The 14539-nt window shown below is 60.9% G+C and overlaps 1 protein-coding gene across 4 annotated transcripts; it reads left to right on the top strand.

Moving 5' to 3' along the window:
- Positions 1–6971: 6971 nt before the first annotated feature.
- FCSK (fucose kinase) lies at positions 6972–14396 on the top strand. 4 transcript variants are annotated; one of them, XM_040075720.2, is made up of 22 exons: positions 7016–7040; positions 7152–7202; positions 7288–7413; positions 7535–7607; positions 8035–8132; positions 8281–8361; positions 8442–8561; positions 8733–8874; positions 9190–9317; positions 9419–9520; positions 9967–10137; positions 10211–10278; positions 10424–10794; positions 11033–11243; positions 11335–11501; positions 11603–11830; positions 11943–12086; positions 12237–12356; positions 12428–12615; positions 12804–12903; positions 13380–13603; positions 13785–14396. In XM_040075720.2, exons 2-22 carry the CDS (start codon positions 7200–7202, stop codon positions 13899–13901), a joined length of 2982 nt encoding a protein of 993 aa, XP_039931654.1. In that variant the 5' UTR covers positions 7016–7040; positions 7152–7199; the 3' UTR covers positions 13902–14396. The 4 variants fall into 4 exon arrangements, with proteins under 4 accessions (XP_039931655.1, XP_058278130.1, XP_039931654.1 ...); XM_040075721.2 differs by having other exon boundaries at positions 6972–7033; positions 13380–14396; XM_058422147.1 differs by lacking the exon at positions 13785–14396 and having other exon boundaries at positions 6972–7033; positions 12804–12863; positions 13380–13616.
- Positions 14397–14539: the final 143 nt, after the last annotated feature.

The following is a 14539-nucleotide window of genomic DNA, read 5'->3' as shown; positions in this document are numbered from 1 at the left end:
CCCAAATTCACCCTCAGGACCATGTACTCATCAAACACGAGTTTCTCTTTAATTGCAGGAGATAATGAAGCGAGGCTGTTAAAAGGTCCTGGCAAATTGCTCTGCTGCTTTTACAGGTGGATGGTGATGGTATTTTCCAATCATATAATCTTTCATTTCAGGATGAATGCCAGAGCGATGTGACCGACAGCCCCAGGGCCTGGAGGATGCCTGTCCCTTCCCTGTCAGACAAAACACCATCAGTACATCCCCACTCGGCATCTTTAGGTCTCGTTGGTTTTGTTTGCTCATTTCCAAGATATCCTGGGGTTGTTGGCATGAATTCCCATGCCAGTAAATGGCAGGGTGGGCAAAGGAAGGAGCCATCACTGGGAGATGGGATGTCACCATGTTTGGGCCAGGGGGAGAAGGGGATGGAGGAGCAGCATTGTCTGCACTGGCTGCTGCTCTTCCCAGGTATGAATGGTCTGATTCCCCCAGGAGTCTTTGGGAAATGCCGCCCTGGGTGACCAGGTGCTACACATCCCACAATCCCTGTGCAGAGACATCACTTCTGCCACCACCAAACCATTCACTGGGTGCCAGAGCGGTGCACGGCTCTTGCAGGTGGAGGAGGGGGAAGCACACAGGTCCCCTTGGACTGGACTGGCATCTCTGTCACGGGTGGAAAACCTGAGAATTAGGGCTGGGTTTCTTTGACAGGGAGGGAGCAGATCAGAGTCGAGTCTTCTCCCTCCTCCTTCAATGCCAGGCACAAACAGCGAGTGCTGACCTCTCTTTGTTTCAGGCACGACTTCAGTGAGCAGGATTTCTACAAAATGTCATAAAACCATTCCAATTTCTTTTTGCCCACGGCCCAAGCGCTGCCAGAGGTTGCAGCCCCCGGGCAGAGTGCCGAGGAGCCGCTTGCCCCCGTGGGACCGTCAGCTCGCGTTAGCTTGGAACAGCGAGCGGGAATCTGCCGGGGGCGGCGCGGGAAGGGGCGATAGCCTGTCCCTCTGCATCACTGGGCTTCCAAAGCCAAAACAAGACTTGGCGAGAAAACTGCTGTTAATTAAGGAGGTCCTTTCCTGCTTCACCCATCCAGAGGGATTATATTTTTCCCTTGAATTTTTTTTCCTCCATGGAAGCCGGATGGGAGAGGCAGCAGGGAGCAGACCTGGTGCTGGCACAAGGACGTTTCTCCCTGCCATGGGGTGATGCCATGAAGAACTGATGGCCAGCAGTAGACAAGCACCAGGTATCAAGAGAAGAAGCCAATGTCATGCATTAAGCCATCTCTGCATCCCGACAGCAGCCAGGACCTGGTAACTTATCTTCATCCTTTTAATTAATTATACTCTTATCAGCCAGCTCAATCAGCTAATGGAGCCAAGTTAATTGGGTTTCCCATGTTTTAAACCCTACTCGCACCCCTGGCTGCCAATGGCAGCAATTCCAGCCTTTCCTGGTGTCTGGCCTCCAGAGAGGTTATTTCAGGCTCATCCCTCGGTCCTGGGATAGGGCCAGGAAAGAGCGTGGAGGCCAAATGTCCAGCACAGAGCTGGGATGGAGCCAGTCACGCTGAGGCCATTTCCTATGGGATTTGGGGGCACAGGGGAGTGCCAGCAGTGGGAAAACAGAATGGAATACCCAATTGCTGGTAGATGGGCCTGCAGGAACTTGGCCCAATTCCCTTGGCTCAACCACAGCGGAACCCTCAGGGAATTTCACCATCCTGAACACCCTGTTCTGCTTGATGGGGCAATGCTGGATGGGCACTCTCCCCCCCAAAACTCACACTGGCAGAAGCAGCCGAGGCAGATGCCCATCCCTGCAGCTCACACTCCCATTGGAACCACCCAGCCACATGAACCGGCCGGTGTGGCTGATGTCTGTCCCTGAGCACTCTCCAGTGCCGTTTCCCCTACCCTCTGCCAGCCATTCCGGGTCTCTCCAGGCTGCCACGTGGAACAAGGGACTCTGCACTCCAGGGGTGTTGATAAGCCCAAGGCCATGCTCACAGCACAGCCTTGTTACACTCAGCTCCCTGTGCCAGCTCTGTCCTTGAGGCAGGACAGGCAGGGAGGGGAGTGGGATTCTCCCCCATGATCCTGAATCCCTGTGGAACTGAGAGGCAGAGACAGCCCAGCTGCTCTGCACCCCAAGCACCCACCCCAGAAGCCCCAGTTTGCAACAACTGCCTCAGTTTGCACCAACTCAAGGACCATCAGCTCAGGTACCACTCAGCTGGGTACCACTGAACCCTGGGTCACGCACCACCACACCAGGTGCCACCAAGCTGAATCCCACCAAGCAGCCGAGGTTTGGCCAACCAACCCAGCAGAACAGAGGAGGCAGAGGCTGGGGCTTGCCACCCACCACTCCTCTCTCCCATCCTTGCCCCAGTTCCCTGTGCAAAGCCATCTGGTCCCACGGGGAGCCAGCTCCCCACCGCTGGCCACGATTCCGTCTCATCCTCCCACAGCCGCAGGTCTGCCTGGTCCCTGTCTCCCTTCCTGCCTGCTACAGCAGGGCTGCACCCCACAGACACCCCTGAACCAGTCTCCCTGCAGCCTCAGCTGCCTGTGAAGACGTGGCCACCCGCAGGCAGACACGTTCCCTAGGGAGGGCAGGACCCCTGCCCTCCTTCCACCAGCAGCACCCTGAGCCTCCCCGCCGGCTGGGAAGCAACCACGTCCCCTCCGCCACTGCCGTCGGTTTTACCAGCCTGGACGCGTTACGTTCATGCCTGATGCCTCACCAGGAAAAAATGTGCAGGAGCGCAGGACAGGCGGATGCTGCAGCAGGAGGCGCCGCTGCCGGCTGTGGCCCTCTGCCCGGGGAAGGAGAGCTGGGACACGGGACCCCCCTGCACTTTCCTGTCGTCCTCTCCCAAAGGTTCTCCTTTGGCTTTCGAGGGCTGGCTGATGGGTGCTGGACCCACAGCCGCCCTCTCTGCCCCGGGGCCTGAGCCGAGCTGAGGACGTGCTGCGGGTGGCCCCGTAAAGCCACCCAGGTTTGCTCTGCCTGCGGGCAGCACCGGGAGGACATTGAACTCGTTAGGGAAATTGCATCTATGAGATTTCATTGGAAGGAACTTACGAAAGGCTCCCCAGGCCAGAGGGCGTCAATCCCAGCACAGCCCAGTTACAGCCAAGATCTCCCATTAAATGTAAAATTAGAGCAGTCCCACTGGAGAGAGCCCCTGACTTCTCTCCACTAGCTGGGGCTCTGCTCAGAAGGGGGAGCATTTGCAACTTCCTAATTAACCCAATTACTGCTGCAGATCAAAAGTCCTTTGCTGGGGACACGGTGGCACCCAGAGCAAAGTGACTGCAGCTTGTCCTGGTTTCCCAAGAGCAGCTGTTGAGGGTGTTATTTTAGAGCTCAAACACTGAACTATCCATCCCCTAAAAAAAAAAATCTATACATCACACATGCATATATATATATATATGAATATAATTTTTTAATATACATTCACCACTCATCCATGTGGAGTTTTGGGGGTATCTTTGGGAACTCTGCCCTGGAGCTGGGACCCAAATCACTTGCACTTTCCAAAAAAAGCCTTTGGAAGATGTCAGTGGCAAAGAGCGACATGAAGCCGAGAGATACCCCGGAGCCCAGTGCAGAGCGCGGCAGGGCAGGGAGAGCAGGTTCCCAGCCTCTCCCATCACATCTCAGCCCCGCGGGGTCAGGCAGGCTCTGATAAATCCTGGCTCAAGAAGAAGCATTAAAGCCGGCCAAGCCACTGGAGAGCAATTAGCAGCCTGCAATCGTGCAAAAATTAAATGCAACGGGAGGAGATGAAAGCCATCGAGCTGCCGGGATCTCGGCGCGCCAAACCGGGCGGCATCCGGCGTGCCGAGAGCCCGCAGCAAAACCACGGAGCCCTCAGTGCCATCGGAGCTCTCCCCCAAAAAGCGGCACTTTGGAGCTTGTTTGGGCACGAAAACCCAAGCGTTCCCGCAGCATGCGGCTGCCGAGGCTCTCCCCGCCCGCCTCCGGCGCCGGCGAGGCGTGGGCGGTGAGCGGAGCGCGCCCCGCCGTTCCCGAGAACCGCCATGAGCTCCTCGCAGGAGAGGGAAGCGCTTTTGACAGGCAGCTGCCGCACACAACCGGCAGCGGGGCCGCTGTCGCTGCCAGATGGGGACAGACAGACAGACGGACGGACGGACCGACAGACAGACGGGCACGCGCGCCGGGGGCGGGGGGACGGCGGGCGAGGCACCCCCCAGCCCAACCCACCCTCCCCGCTGAGACCGCGACCTTTGCTTCTGATAGAAGGGGAAGAAAAAGGAAGAAAGGAGAAACCAAGCCCAAAGCGTTGAGGAACTTCCCGGTGGCGCTCACCGCCTCGGCCGCGATGTGGCTGCTCAGGGCTGGGAAAAGGAGAGCCCGAGATAATGCAGGGTGAAACTGCCTTCACCGGCTCTAAGCCCACACGTCTTTCTGGAGGGTGGCTCAGCAAGTTTTGGGGTTTGGTGTGATTTGGTTCCCCCTAGGCATGTTTTATGATTGTCGGCAGCAGGCGGGGACGTGGCCCTTCCTCCAGTCCGAGCTTGCACGCTGCCCGAGTAGCATCCTCCCCCCCAATGTTTTCCTGCTGGCATGGGAAGCCCTCACTCTAGGGAAATATTTGGGAGCTTTGGAATAAGTGCACTGAATGCAGCTGGATCCTGAGCAAAACCTTGCCTTCCTTCTGTGCCAGCAGCACTTAAGCCCCTGGCATATGTGGGGACCCCTTGAATCGCCAGGCCCTGGAACACGGGCTCGGTATCAATCCCACTCTGGCAGCCGTGCTTCAGCCAGGGAAACACCCTGAAACAATGGGACAGGCACACGGGTAAGATCTCACACCAATGCTCGCTTCAGTGCCCCCCTCCGCGCACACACACACACACACACACACACACGCAGAAGCAGGCAAGGGACATCCCCTGCTCGGTGACACCGTTTTCTACCCTGTCCCCAGGGACGCTCAGGCTGTTTGTGAAATCCTGGCTGCCACTACCCATGCAATGGATGCCGTGTGTCACGCAGCCATGTGTCACACTGCTGCTGAGGGACCTTACACGCACACTGCCACTGCTGGGGCCTGGGGCCACCTCGCAGCCAGCCCCCCCACCCTGGTCCCCCGGCTCTGCCCACAAGATCCCAGGGCACACGGCTGGAGGGGAGCAGCTCCATCAGCCGCAGCCCCGATACCCCGGCTAGGGCCAGCATCCTCCCCGGGGCGAGCACATCCTCCCCGGCAGCAGCCCGGAGCTGCACACCGCGGCTGGGGCCAGCACATCCTCCCTGGGGACAGCAGCGCAGGGCCCGGGCCAGCATTCCGGACCAGCGCAACCTCCTGGGTCTGAACCCAACGCGAGCCGGTGGATGCTCCCGGCAGCCACCATCCGGCACCCGGAGCGGCACCCAGAACCCGGACCTGCACCCCGGATAGGGGACAGCACATCCTCCCGAGGCTGCTCAGCACCCACTGCATCCCGGGTGGGCGCTGCCAGCCCCGAGACCCGCACTCAGCCCCGGGATCGGCAACCGGCACCACCACACCGGGGATGCACCCGACGCATCCCGTGTGGGCGCTCCCCGAGGCCAGCTCCCGGCGCCGGGACCAGCCCGCAGCAGCAGCGGGGCAGCTCCCGGGCGGGCTCCCCCGCCGCCTCCCCGGGACCGGCATCCCGAGCCGAGCCGAGCCGAGCCGAGCCCTGCCGTGCCCGCACCCCCTCCCTCGGGCCCGCTCTCCGCCGCGGTACCTGGCTCAGCTCCGGCATGGCCCCGCCGCCGGGCTCACCCGGGCCCCGCCGCCACCGCCCTCCGCGCCGTGCGGAGCCGTGCCGTGCCGTGCCGCGCGGGGCGGGGGGGACTGGCCCGGCAGGCTGGGAGATGTAGTCCCGGGCCGCCAGGCGGGGCTTGTGGGACTTGTAGGAGGCGAGAGGGGCCGCCTGCGCCCACCCTCCCACCGGCATCTCAGGAATCTACCCCGGTGCCCAGCCCGGGACTCAGCCCGTCACATCGGCACCCCCCAGTCCGGTGCCCAGCATCGGCATCCCCGGTACTCGGCCACCAGGATCCACCCCGGTACCCACCTGGCGCATCGGCCACCCCCGGAACACCCCTGGCGCCCAGTGCGATACCCAGCCCGGTACCCATCCCAGTACCCCACCGGCATCTCCGGACACCGGCACCCCGGTACCCATCCCCCGGTATCCACCCCGGCATCCGCCCGGCGCGCCGGCATCTCCCGCTACCCGCTCTGGTACCCATTGCGGTACCCACCCCGGCACTCACCCCAGTGCATCGCAGCCCCCAGTACCGTCCCCGATCGCAACCCACACCCACCGGGAACCTCCCCCGACAACCCACCGGGCACCGACACCAGCGCCCCCCGCCCGGGCACCCCTTCTCTCCGCAGAGAACCCTGCGAGGAGCCGGAGTCGTGACAAGGGTGACCCAGGGCACTTAAGGGTACGCACCGCCGCTGGAACCCATTTCATGGCAGAAAACATCGATCCCCCATTCCCCCTGGGCGAAGCCCCCGAGATGGGGGAAAAGGGGGAGCAGCACAGGGGCGCGCTGTGCCTTTAAGGGGTCCGTGCCTCGCCGCGCAGTGCACGCTGGAAATTGTAGTCCTTCATTGACCAGCGCCCCGGAGCGGCTGCGGGGACTGGACTAAACATCCCAGCAGGCCCCGCGGCGCCAGGCTGGGGGCGGAGGAGGTGCTCATGGCGGCGGAGTGGAGCGCTCTTCTCCTCACCTGCCGGCGGGGCCGCGGCGGCGTGTCCGCTCTGCAGCGAGGCAAGTGGCGGGGCGGGCGCCCCTTCTCCCTCCCGGCGCTCGGCGGCGGGACCGGCTCTGAACGCCGCCCGCCTGTCGTTTGGCAGAGCTGGAGGTGCGGCGGCTGCGGGGCGGGCTGGGCCCGCGCCCCCCCGCGCTGCTCCTGGCCGTGGAGGACCCCTGGGCCCGCCTGGGCAGCGGCGGTGCCACCCTGAACGCTTTGCTGGTGGCGGCCGAGCACCTCAGCGCCCGGGCCGGATGCACGGTGAGAGGTGACAGCCTCTGGTGGGTCCGGGGAGGCTGGAAGTCGGGAGGGGATGCTAGAAGTGAAGGGGAGGTGCCTGTCCTGTCCCCACTGACTGTTCCCTGCTGTTCTCTCCCAGGTGGTGACCGCTGACGTCCTGAGGGACGCCCGCATCCTCATCTTGCACATGGTGAGAGCCGACCTGCAGCCCAGCACGGGATCTCCCACTGCAGCTGCTCTCTCTCGGTGACCCCCTACATCCTCTGTCCCACCAGGGCCGCGACTTCTCCTTTGACGACTGCGGCCGTGCCTTCACCTGCCTGCCCGCTGAGGAGCCCGGCGCCGCAGCCGAAGCGCTGGTCTGCAACCTGGACAGCCTGCTGGGGACCATGACACACCGGGTCTGTGTAGCCTGGGGACAGGGCTCTGGGGATGGGTTTGGCTCCCAGCAAGATGGAAATGGTCTTGGGTTCCTGGGCTCCTTCCCTGCCGTTCCTGGTCACACAGTCCTTCTCTTGGCAGCTCTGTGTGGGCTCCCCACCTGGCGTCTGGGTCTGCAGCACTGACATGCTGCTCACTGTGCCCTCAACACCAGGTGAGTAGATACCAGCCTTGCTTCCTGCTTCCTTTGGTGTGGGTCAGGGTTCCTAACAAGCAGCACAGCTCGTTCAGCCTGTGCTGTGCTCCCATGAGGGTGTGGATGCTCAGCTATTGCTGTCTTGTGCGCGTCTGGGAGCATCTGTTGTGCCTGCAGTGAGGTGGCACAACACTGTGGGCTCCCCACCTGGCGTCTGGGTCTGTAGCACTGACGTGCTCCTCACTGTGCCCTCCACACCAGGTGAGGGGCTGCAGTGAGCTGGTATCTCAGCTCACTGGTATCCACTCACCTGGTGTGGAGGGCACAGTGAGGAGCACGTCGGTGCTGCCACTTCCATTGCCGTGGTTCAGGTTTTCAGGCAGTTGTGCCCACTGTGAGTACATGCACTGCCCCAGTGGGCACAGGTCTCTGTCCCTCCCCTCAGGGATCAACTGGGATGGCTTCCAGGGTGTCCGAGTGATCGCAGTGCCCGGGAGCCCAGCGTATGCCAGGAACCATGGGGTCTACCTCACCAATGAGCAGGTTGGGGCAGCTCCCCCTTCCAGAGGCATCCCTTGGAGGGGCAGGGATCCCAAATCCTTTGATCCCTTGAGTGCTAAGGTCTCAGCATTGCTATGCCTGCTTGGCTTGGGGTTCCTTGAAGAGCTCGCTGGGGTGATTTTGCTCCCAGGGGCTGGTGCGTGACATCATCTACAAAGGCACGGAGGCCCAGATCCAGCAGTGTGTGGGGCCGGACGGCACTGTCCCACTGGTATGGCACAACTCAGGTGTTGGTGACCCTGCCAGCCCCATCCCTTGTGGCTGCAGCCTCAGCCCTGATGTGCCTGGCAGGTCTGTGGGATTGTTTTCTTCTCCTCCGATGCTGCCGAGCAGCTTCTGGCCACACACGTCATCCCTCCTCTGGACGCCTGCACCTACATGGGGCTGGACTCGGGGGCACCACCCATCCAGGTGACAGCCCCTGTGTGGGGGACAGGACCCTTTGCCACACAGGTGTCACTGCTGGGCATCTCTGTAGGGTCTGCTTGCCTTCACGCTGCCAGATTTGGCTGGGAGAGGTAGTGGGAGGGAGCAGAGTGGGGTTCAGGATGGCTGGACCCAACAAGTCTCTTCTCTCCCCAGCTCTCCCTCTTCTTCGACATTGTGCTGTGCATGGCAGGGGGGATGACAGAGGAGGATTTTGTGAAGGGTGGTGGCGATGCCAGCGTGAAGAGTGCCCGCTCCGTGCTGTGGACAGCTCTCCGTGGCTTCCCTCTTAGCATGGGTGAGTGCTTCCTTCCAACTTCTAGTGGAGTGTCCTTCCCCAGGTGGTTGTAACTAGATGATCTTTGAGGTGCCTTCCAACCCCAACTATTCTATGAATCTGTGCCGCGGTGAGTGCATGTGATGTGTCCCATTCCTCACCCCTCTTCCCTCCATGGGAAGAGATGGGGTGGTCAAGGCCTGACGGTCATCTGTGTCTCCCCACAGCTGCAGGTCCCCACCCCTTCAACTGGGAATGTTCAGCCTGGCTCACATGAGTGTCAGACACACCCACTTATTTTTGTCGATGTGCTAAAAGCTCTCCTGCCCCACCCAGCCTGCATTCCCGATGCGTCCTACGACTACATGACCTCCTCTGCGAGCGACCACATCCGCAGCCTGACTCTCCTGCCTGGCTCTGCCACCCACCTCCGCTTCTGCAAGACAGCCCATTCCCACGTGGATGTATGTCCTTCCATCCCCAGCCTTGCTCGTGGGTGTTTTTTGGGGTTGCTCTGGGCTGTGTGTCCAGACCCTGGTCCCACGTGTCTCTGTGCCCTTTGCAGCAGCCCTGTCTCCTGGAGGATGGCTCTTCCGTCACCAACTGCCTGCTGGAAGGAGCTGTGCGGCTGGCAGCTGGCAGTGTCATCCAGCACTGTCACCTCCAGGTACATGGCTAGAATGGGGGTGACACACAGCTCCCAGTGCACTGAATGGGCAGCAGGGTGACGTGTTGCTGCCTAGGATGGAGGAACCACAGCTGTGAGATTTGGGGTGCCCTTCCTCTTTGGGGCTGCCTCTTGGCTGGTGCTGGGCACCCTGGTGGCTGTCACCCTCTGCAAACAAGGGGATGAGGCTGTCACTTCTGGCCTGTCCTGGGCTGGGAACCAGGCCATACCCTCTTCCTTTGGGGGCTCTGTTATGGCTATTATCCCTGGAGGCTGTTGCCCGGCCTGAATTGCTGTAGTCTGTGTTTTTGCAATCTCATGACAAAATTTCACCCTGCCACCTGGCTTGTGCTGGCACCAGCTTGTCTCAGGGTGGCTGTTCGTTCCAAGGTCAGGATTTGGCTCTCATTTGGGGGCCAGCCATGCCACTGTTGCTTCCTCCTCAGGGTCCCCTGGTGATCGGTCCTGGCTGCCTCCTCTCGGGCCTCAGCGTGGGCTCCTCACCAGCCCTGCGGGGCTGTCCCCTGCGTGATATCGTCCTGCAGGGCCACCGCGTCCGGCTGCGTGACCTGCCCTGCCGTGTGTTCACTCTCACCGGCCGCCTCGACGACTGGCAGGTGCGGGGGCAGTGAGGTGGCACAAGGCTCCCAGCAGAGCCAAAGTGTGATCGGCCCCTCTGTGTCCCTGCAGAGCCCTGTGGAAAAAGCCACCTACCTGAACGTGCCCTGGGCTGAGTTTTTCCAACGAACGGGCGTACGGTACGTGCCACATGTCAGGATGGGACAAGAGACCCAGCTCCCAGAGGTGTCATGACCACCCCCAGCCCATCCCACATTCCAGCTCCCCTCAGAGGAGGTGTCCTCGTGCCCCAGGGCAGTGTTGATGGTCTCTCCCCTCCACCAGGGAAGGGGACCTTTGGGATGCCGAGACGCCGCGGGGGAGCCGCTGCCTGCTCAGCGCCCGGCTCTTCCCGGTGCTGCATGCCCGCGAGGCGCTGGGGCTGGAGGATGTGCTGTGGCTGCTGGGCCTGGCCACAGTGGCCAGTGAGCAGCTGGCACGCTGGAGGATGGCCTGGCGTATGTCCTGGCAGGAGCTGCTGCCCTGCCTGGACACGGAGGCCGAGCTGGGCGCACGCCAGGCCCTGTTCTTCCTGCAGGGCCAGCACAAGGTGCGGCGAGTGCTGCTGGGGCGCCAGGACAGCAGCCTCCTGCCGCTTGCCCGCAGCGCTGTGCACGAGGGCTACCACGAAGCCATGCTGGGCACGCTGGATGAGGGTGAGCTGGACTCGTGAGCTGCATCTCTCGTTATCAGGACTGTTCAGTGCTCCCCACCCCCTTTAGTGATCCCCCACTATTGCAGGACCCCATGGGGGTGTGCCTGCAGGGCATCCAACAAGCCCAGGTGGGTGCAAGCCATGCAAGTTCTGCTCCCCTGGGGATTGCTTATGGCAGAAGTGGGGTGCAGCCTGCAGCCTGGCTGTGCTTTGCAGCCTCCTTTTGTTTTATTTTCTAGTTGCCTCCACGGCCAGCGATGCTGGTATTGCAGCACGGGCGCTTGCCTGTATTGCTGAGGTCCTGGGCTGCATGGCACAAGGGGAAGGGGGCTTGCGGAGTGGTCCTGCTGCCAACAGGGAGTGGGCCTCAGCTTTTGGGCGCTTGGAGAGTGGGGACATTGCTGGTGGTGTCCAGGAGCTGGCTGCTGAGCGGCAGAAGTGGATGAGCCGGTGAGGCCGGGGCTGGCAAGGGGCAGCTGCCCCATTCCAGGCATTGGTTCATGGAGATGTGGCAGTGGGCTCAGCATCTCTCTTATCCCAGGCCGGCTCTGCTGGTGAGAGCAGCTCGGCATTACGAGGGGGCCGAGCAGATCCTTGTCCGGAAGGCAGTGATGTCCTCATGCCAGTTCATCACCGTGGAGCAGGTGGAGCTGCCACCCTTGGGGCAGTGGGTGCAGGTGGTGTGTCCGGCCCGCCTGGACCTCTCTGGTGAGCGCATTCCGTGAGTCAGAGGATCCTCGTCTCACCCTTGTGGTGCTGGGGGAAAAGGAGTAAGGGTGCCCCAGGAGGCTGATGATGGGTGTTGGCAGGTGGCTGGAGTGACACACCCCCCATCACCTACGAGCACGGGGGGGCCGTGGTGGACGTGGCAGTGCTGGTGGATGGGTGCCGGCCCATTGGCGCCCGTGTGCGGCGCATTGTCCAGCCAGAGCTGCGCCTCGTCACCCTCAGCGGGACACCACGGGGCGAGGTGGTGGCAGAGCTGGTGTGCCGGGAGCTGGAGCACTTACAGGATTACTGCCAGCCACATGCACCAGGTGAGGGCTCACCTGCCAGCCGTGATGTCCCATTGGTGCCAGCATAGCCCTTTCTAGGGCCAGTGGCATGAGGGAGCACAGCAGACATCAGCTTTACTTTTTTTGTTTCCAGGAGCCCTGCTCAAAGCTGCCTTTATCTGCACCCAGGTTGTGCAGTTCCCCTCACAGAGACCTTTGCGGCTCCAGCTGATGGAGAGTTTTGGAGGTGGCTTTGAGGTGCACACCTGGTCCAGGCTGCCCCACGGGTCTGGCCTCGGTAGGTCTGCAGAGAAGGGGCTCGGCAGTCCCTCACTGGTGCCTGGGAGACTCTCCTGCTGCCAGCACCAGCATGGGGCATCCCCTTTGCTGCACCCCAGCCCTTAGGTACATAACAGTGCCTCACTGGCCCTACCTGTGCTCCCTGCAGGCACCAGCAGCATCCTGGCAGGAGCAGTGATGGCATCCTTGTACCGGGCAGCAGGGAAGGCTGCCAGCACTGAGTCCCTTATCCATGCTGTGCTGCACCTGGAGCAGAGGCTCACAACAGGTAGAGCCTGCGGAGCAGCTGACCCACAGGGTGGGGGTCCCAGCAGTAACTGACGACCCTCTGCCCTGCAGGGGGTGGTTGGCAGGACCAGGTTGGTGGGCTCGTTCCTGGCATCAAAATTGGGAGGTCAAAGGCCCAGCTGCCGCTCAGAGTGGAAGTGGAGCAGATCCTGGTCCCTGACGGTTTTACCCAGACCCTGAACGATCACCTGCTGCTGGTGTACACAGGGAAGACCCGCCTGGCCCGCAACCTGCTCCAGGTAGTGCCTGCATGCCTCTGGGTGTCAGAGGCCGGCCTCTGCTCCCCCTGTGGCCTTTGGTGGCATCCCCTTCACTTGTGCAGGGCTTTGCCACCCCAGAGGGATGGCACCCAGAGGCCATGGATGCAGCACTGCCTCCCCACGTGCTGCCAGAGGCAGGAGGACAGTGACATTGTGGCCTTTTGCAGGATGTGGTGAGAAACTGGTATGCCAGGCTGCCCTCCATCGTGCAAAATGCTGACGCGCTGGTGAGCAATGCTGAGGAGTGTGCCCAGGCCTTGAGGCAAGGTGTGAGCCCCCTTCCCTGGGCCAGGTTGGCTCTTTTAGCAGCTGAAGAAACACAAACTTTCCTGGGGAAAAAGGCTGGGAGCTTCTTGCAGTTGCAGAAGCTTCAAATCCGAACCCACCCTCCCCAGGCAATACCCCCAAATTCAGGCTTGTACAAAGATTTTGAGGAAGAGGGAGTTAGACATGCTGAATCTGATTGATTAGCAGCGTGCCACTGGTGACAGGGCTGGAGGCTGTGCTTGGTCAGTGCAGTGAATTTATTTGGCTGCTGCAGAGAGGAAGCTGGAGCATTAAAACAAGTAAATCCTCCTCCTGTGGAGGATTAAAAATAGCAACGTGACAGGGCTGGAGTTGCCTGCTCAGCTGGCAGAGCTGGGAGGAACTGGAAAAGAGAAGGCAGAATTTAGCTTGAGCATGTTTCTGCCCTTTGGGTAAGAAACAGAGACAAGTAATTTGCAATATTCCATCCTCTGCAGGTGACCTGCTGCTCCTTGGCAAGTGCCTGGACTGCTACTGGCAGCAGAAGAAGTGCATGGCCCCGGGCTGCGAGCCGCTGGCCGTTGGGCGCATGATGGACGCTCTCCGGCCCTACGTCCACGGGCAGTGCTTGGCTGGGGCTGGCGGCGGCGGCTTCCTTTACATCCTAACCAAAGCCCCTCGGCAGAAAGAGGCTTTGCACCAGATCCTGGCAAACACTGAGGTGAGCTCTGAGCCCCCCACAGTTGCAGGCAGCTTGCAGCAGCCTTATATAGAGCATGAGGAACATCTCCCCACCACGCATGGGCTGTGACTGCTTCTTGTTCCAACGCCCTCCCTGGGACCTTGCAGGTGAGAAGGGGTCTTTTGCTGGCTCTTGTCCCAACCTGTGATTGTTTTTCTAGGGACTGGGTAACTTCAGCATCCACAGCATTGAAGTGGACACGGGTGGTTTCTCTGTGGAGGTCGTGGGATGTGGTACGAAGGACAGTGCTCACCCTGGAGGGGACAGGGCTGTGTGAAGGCCGTCAGCCCTGGCCCATTCCTGGCAGATACACGGAACAGGTGCTGGGAAATCCCCACTACTTTAGGGGCACCTTCTCCAGCCAGCTCCAGCAAGTGCCCTTAGGTCTCCATATGGCCTTTCTGTGCTGCTACTTGTCCCAAAAGCCAGAGCCTGGAGAAACTGTGACAAGTTGTGCAGGCAGGCAAAACTACCCCTGTTGGGTGGCCTTGCTGGAGGGACAGTTTGCTAGGGCCTCCAGCCTGATTTTGGTGTTTCACTCCAGTTTTTAGTTCTTCAAAGGGAACAAGCTAGCATTTGTGATGCTGCATCTAGCAGGAACCTTCCTGCTCTTCCAGCAGCAGGGACCCAAGCTGCCTGTTCAGCATGCAATGCTCCTGCACCAGGGATGCAGCTTGATGTGGAATCAAGACCTTCTCCTGCCCTGAGGCACTGTTTCAGCAGTGAAATAGTGAATTTTGAACGCAAGTTACTAGTCCTTGCAGTCTGTCTGAATAAAAAAGCTTGTTCTCAGCATGTGTTTGTGCCCCTCTGTCCCTAGCAGGGCTGCTCCCTCTTCACAGCATAGCAAAGGCCCAGCATTGCATGGGAAGAACTTTTCCCGGGGTGGGAATGGCAGAACCTGCATGCAAGGGC

This window comes from Hirundo rustica, chromosome 11 (genome assembly GCF_015227805.2).
Source record: "Hirundo rustica isolate bHirRus1 chromosome 11, bHirRus1.pri.v3, whole genome shotgun sequence".
NCBI classification, from domain to species: Eukaryota; Metazoa; Chordata; class Aves; order Passeriformes; family Hirundinidae; genus Hirundo; species Hirundo rustica.
The sequence above is the reverse complement of the archived record's forward strand: the minus strand, read 5'-3'. Positions and strand labels throughout refer to the sequence as shown.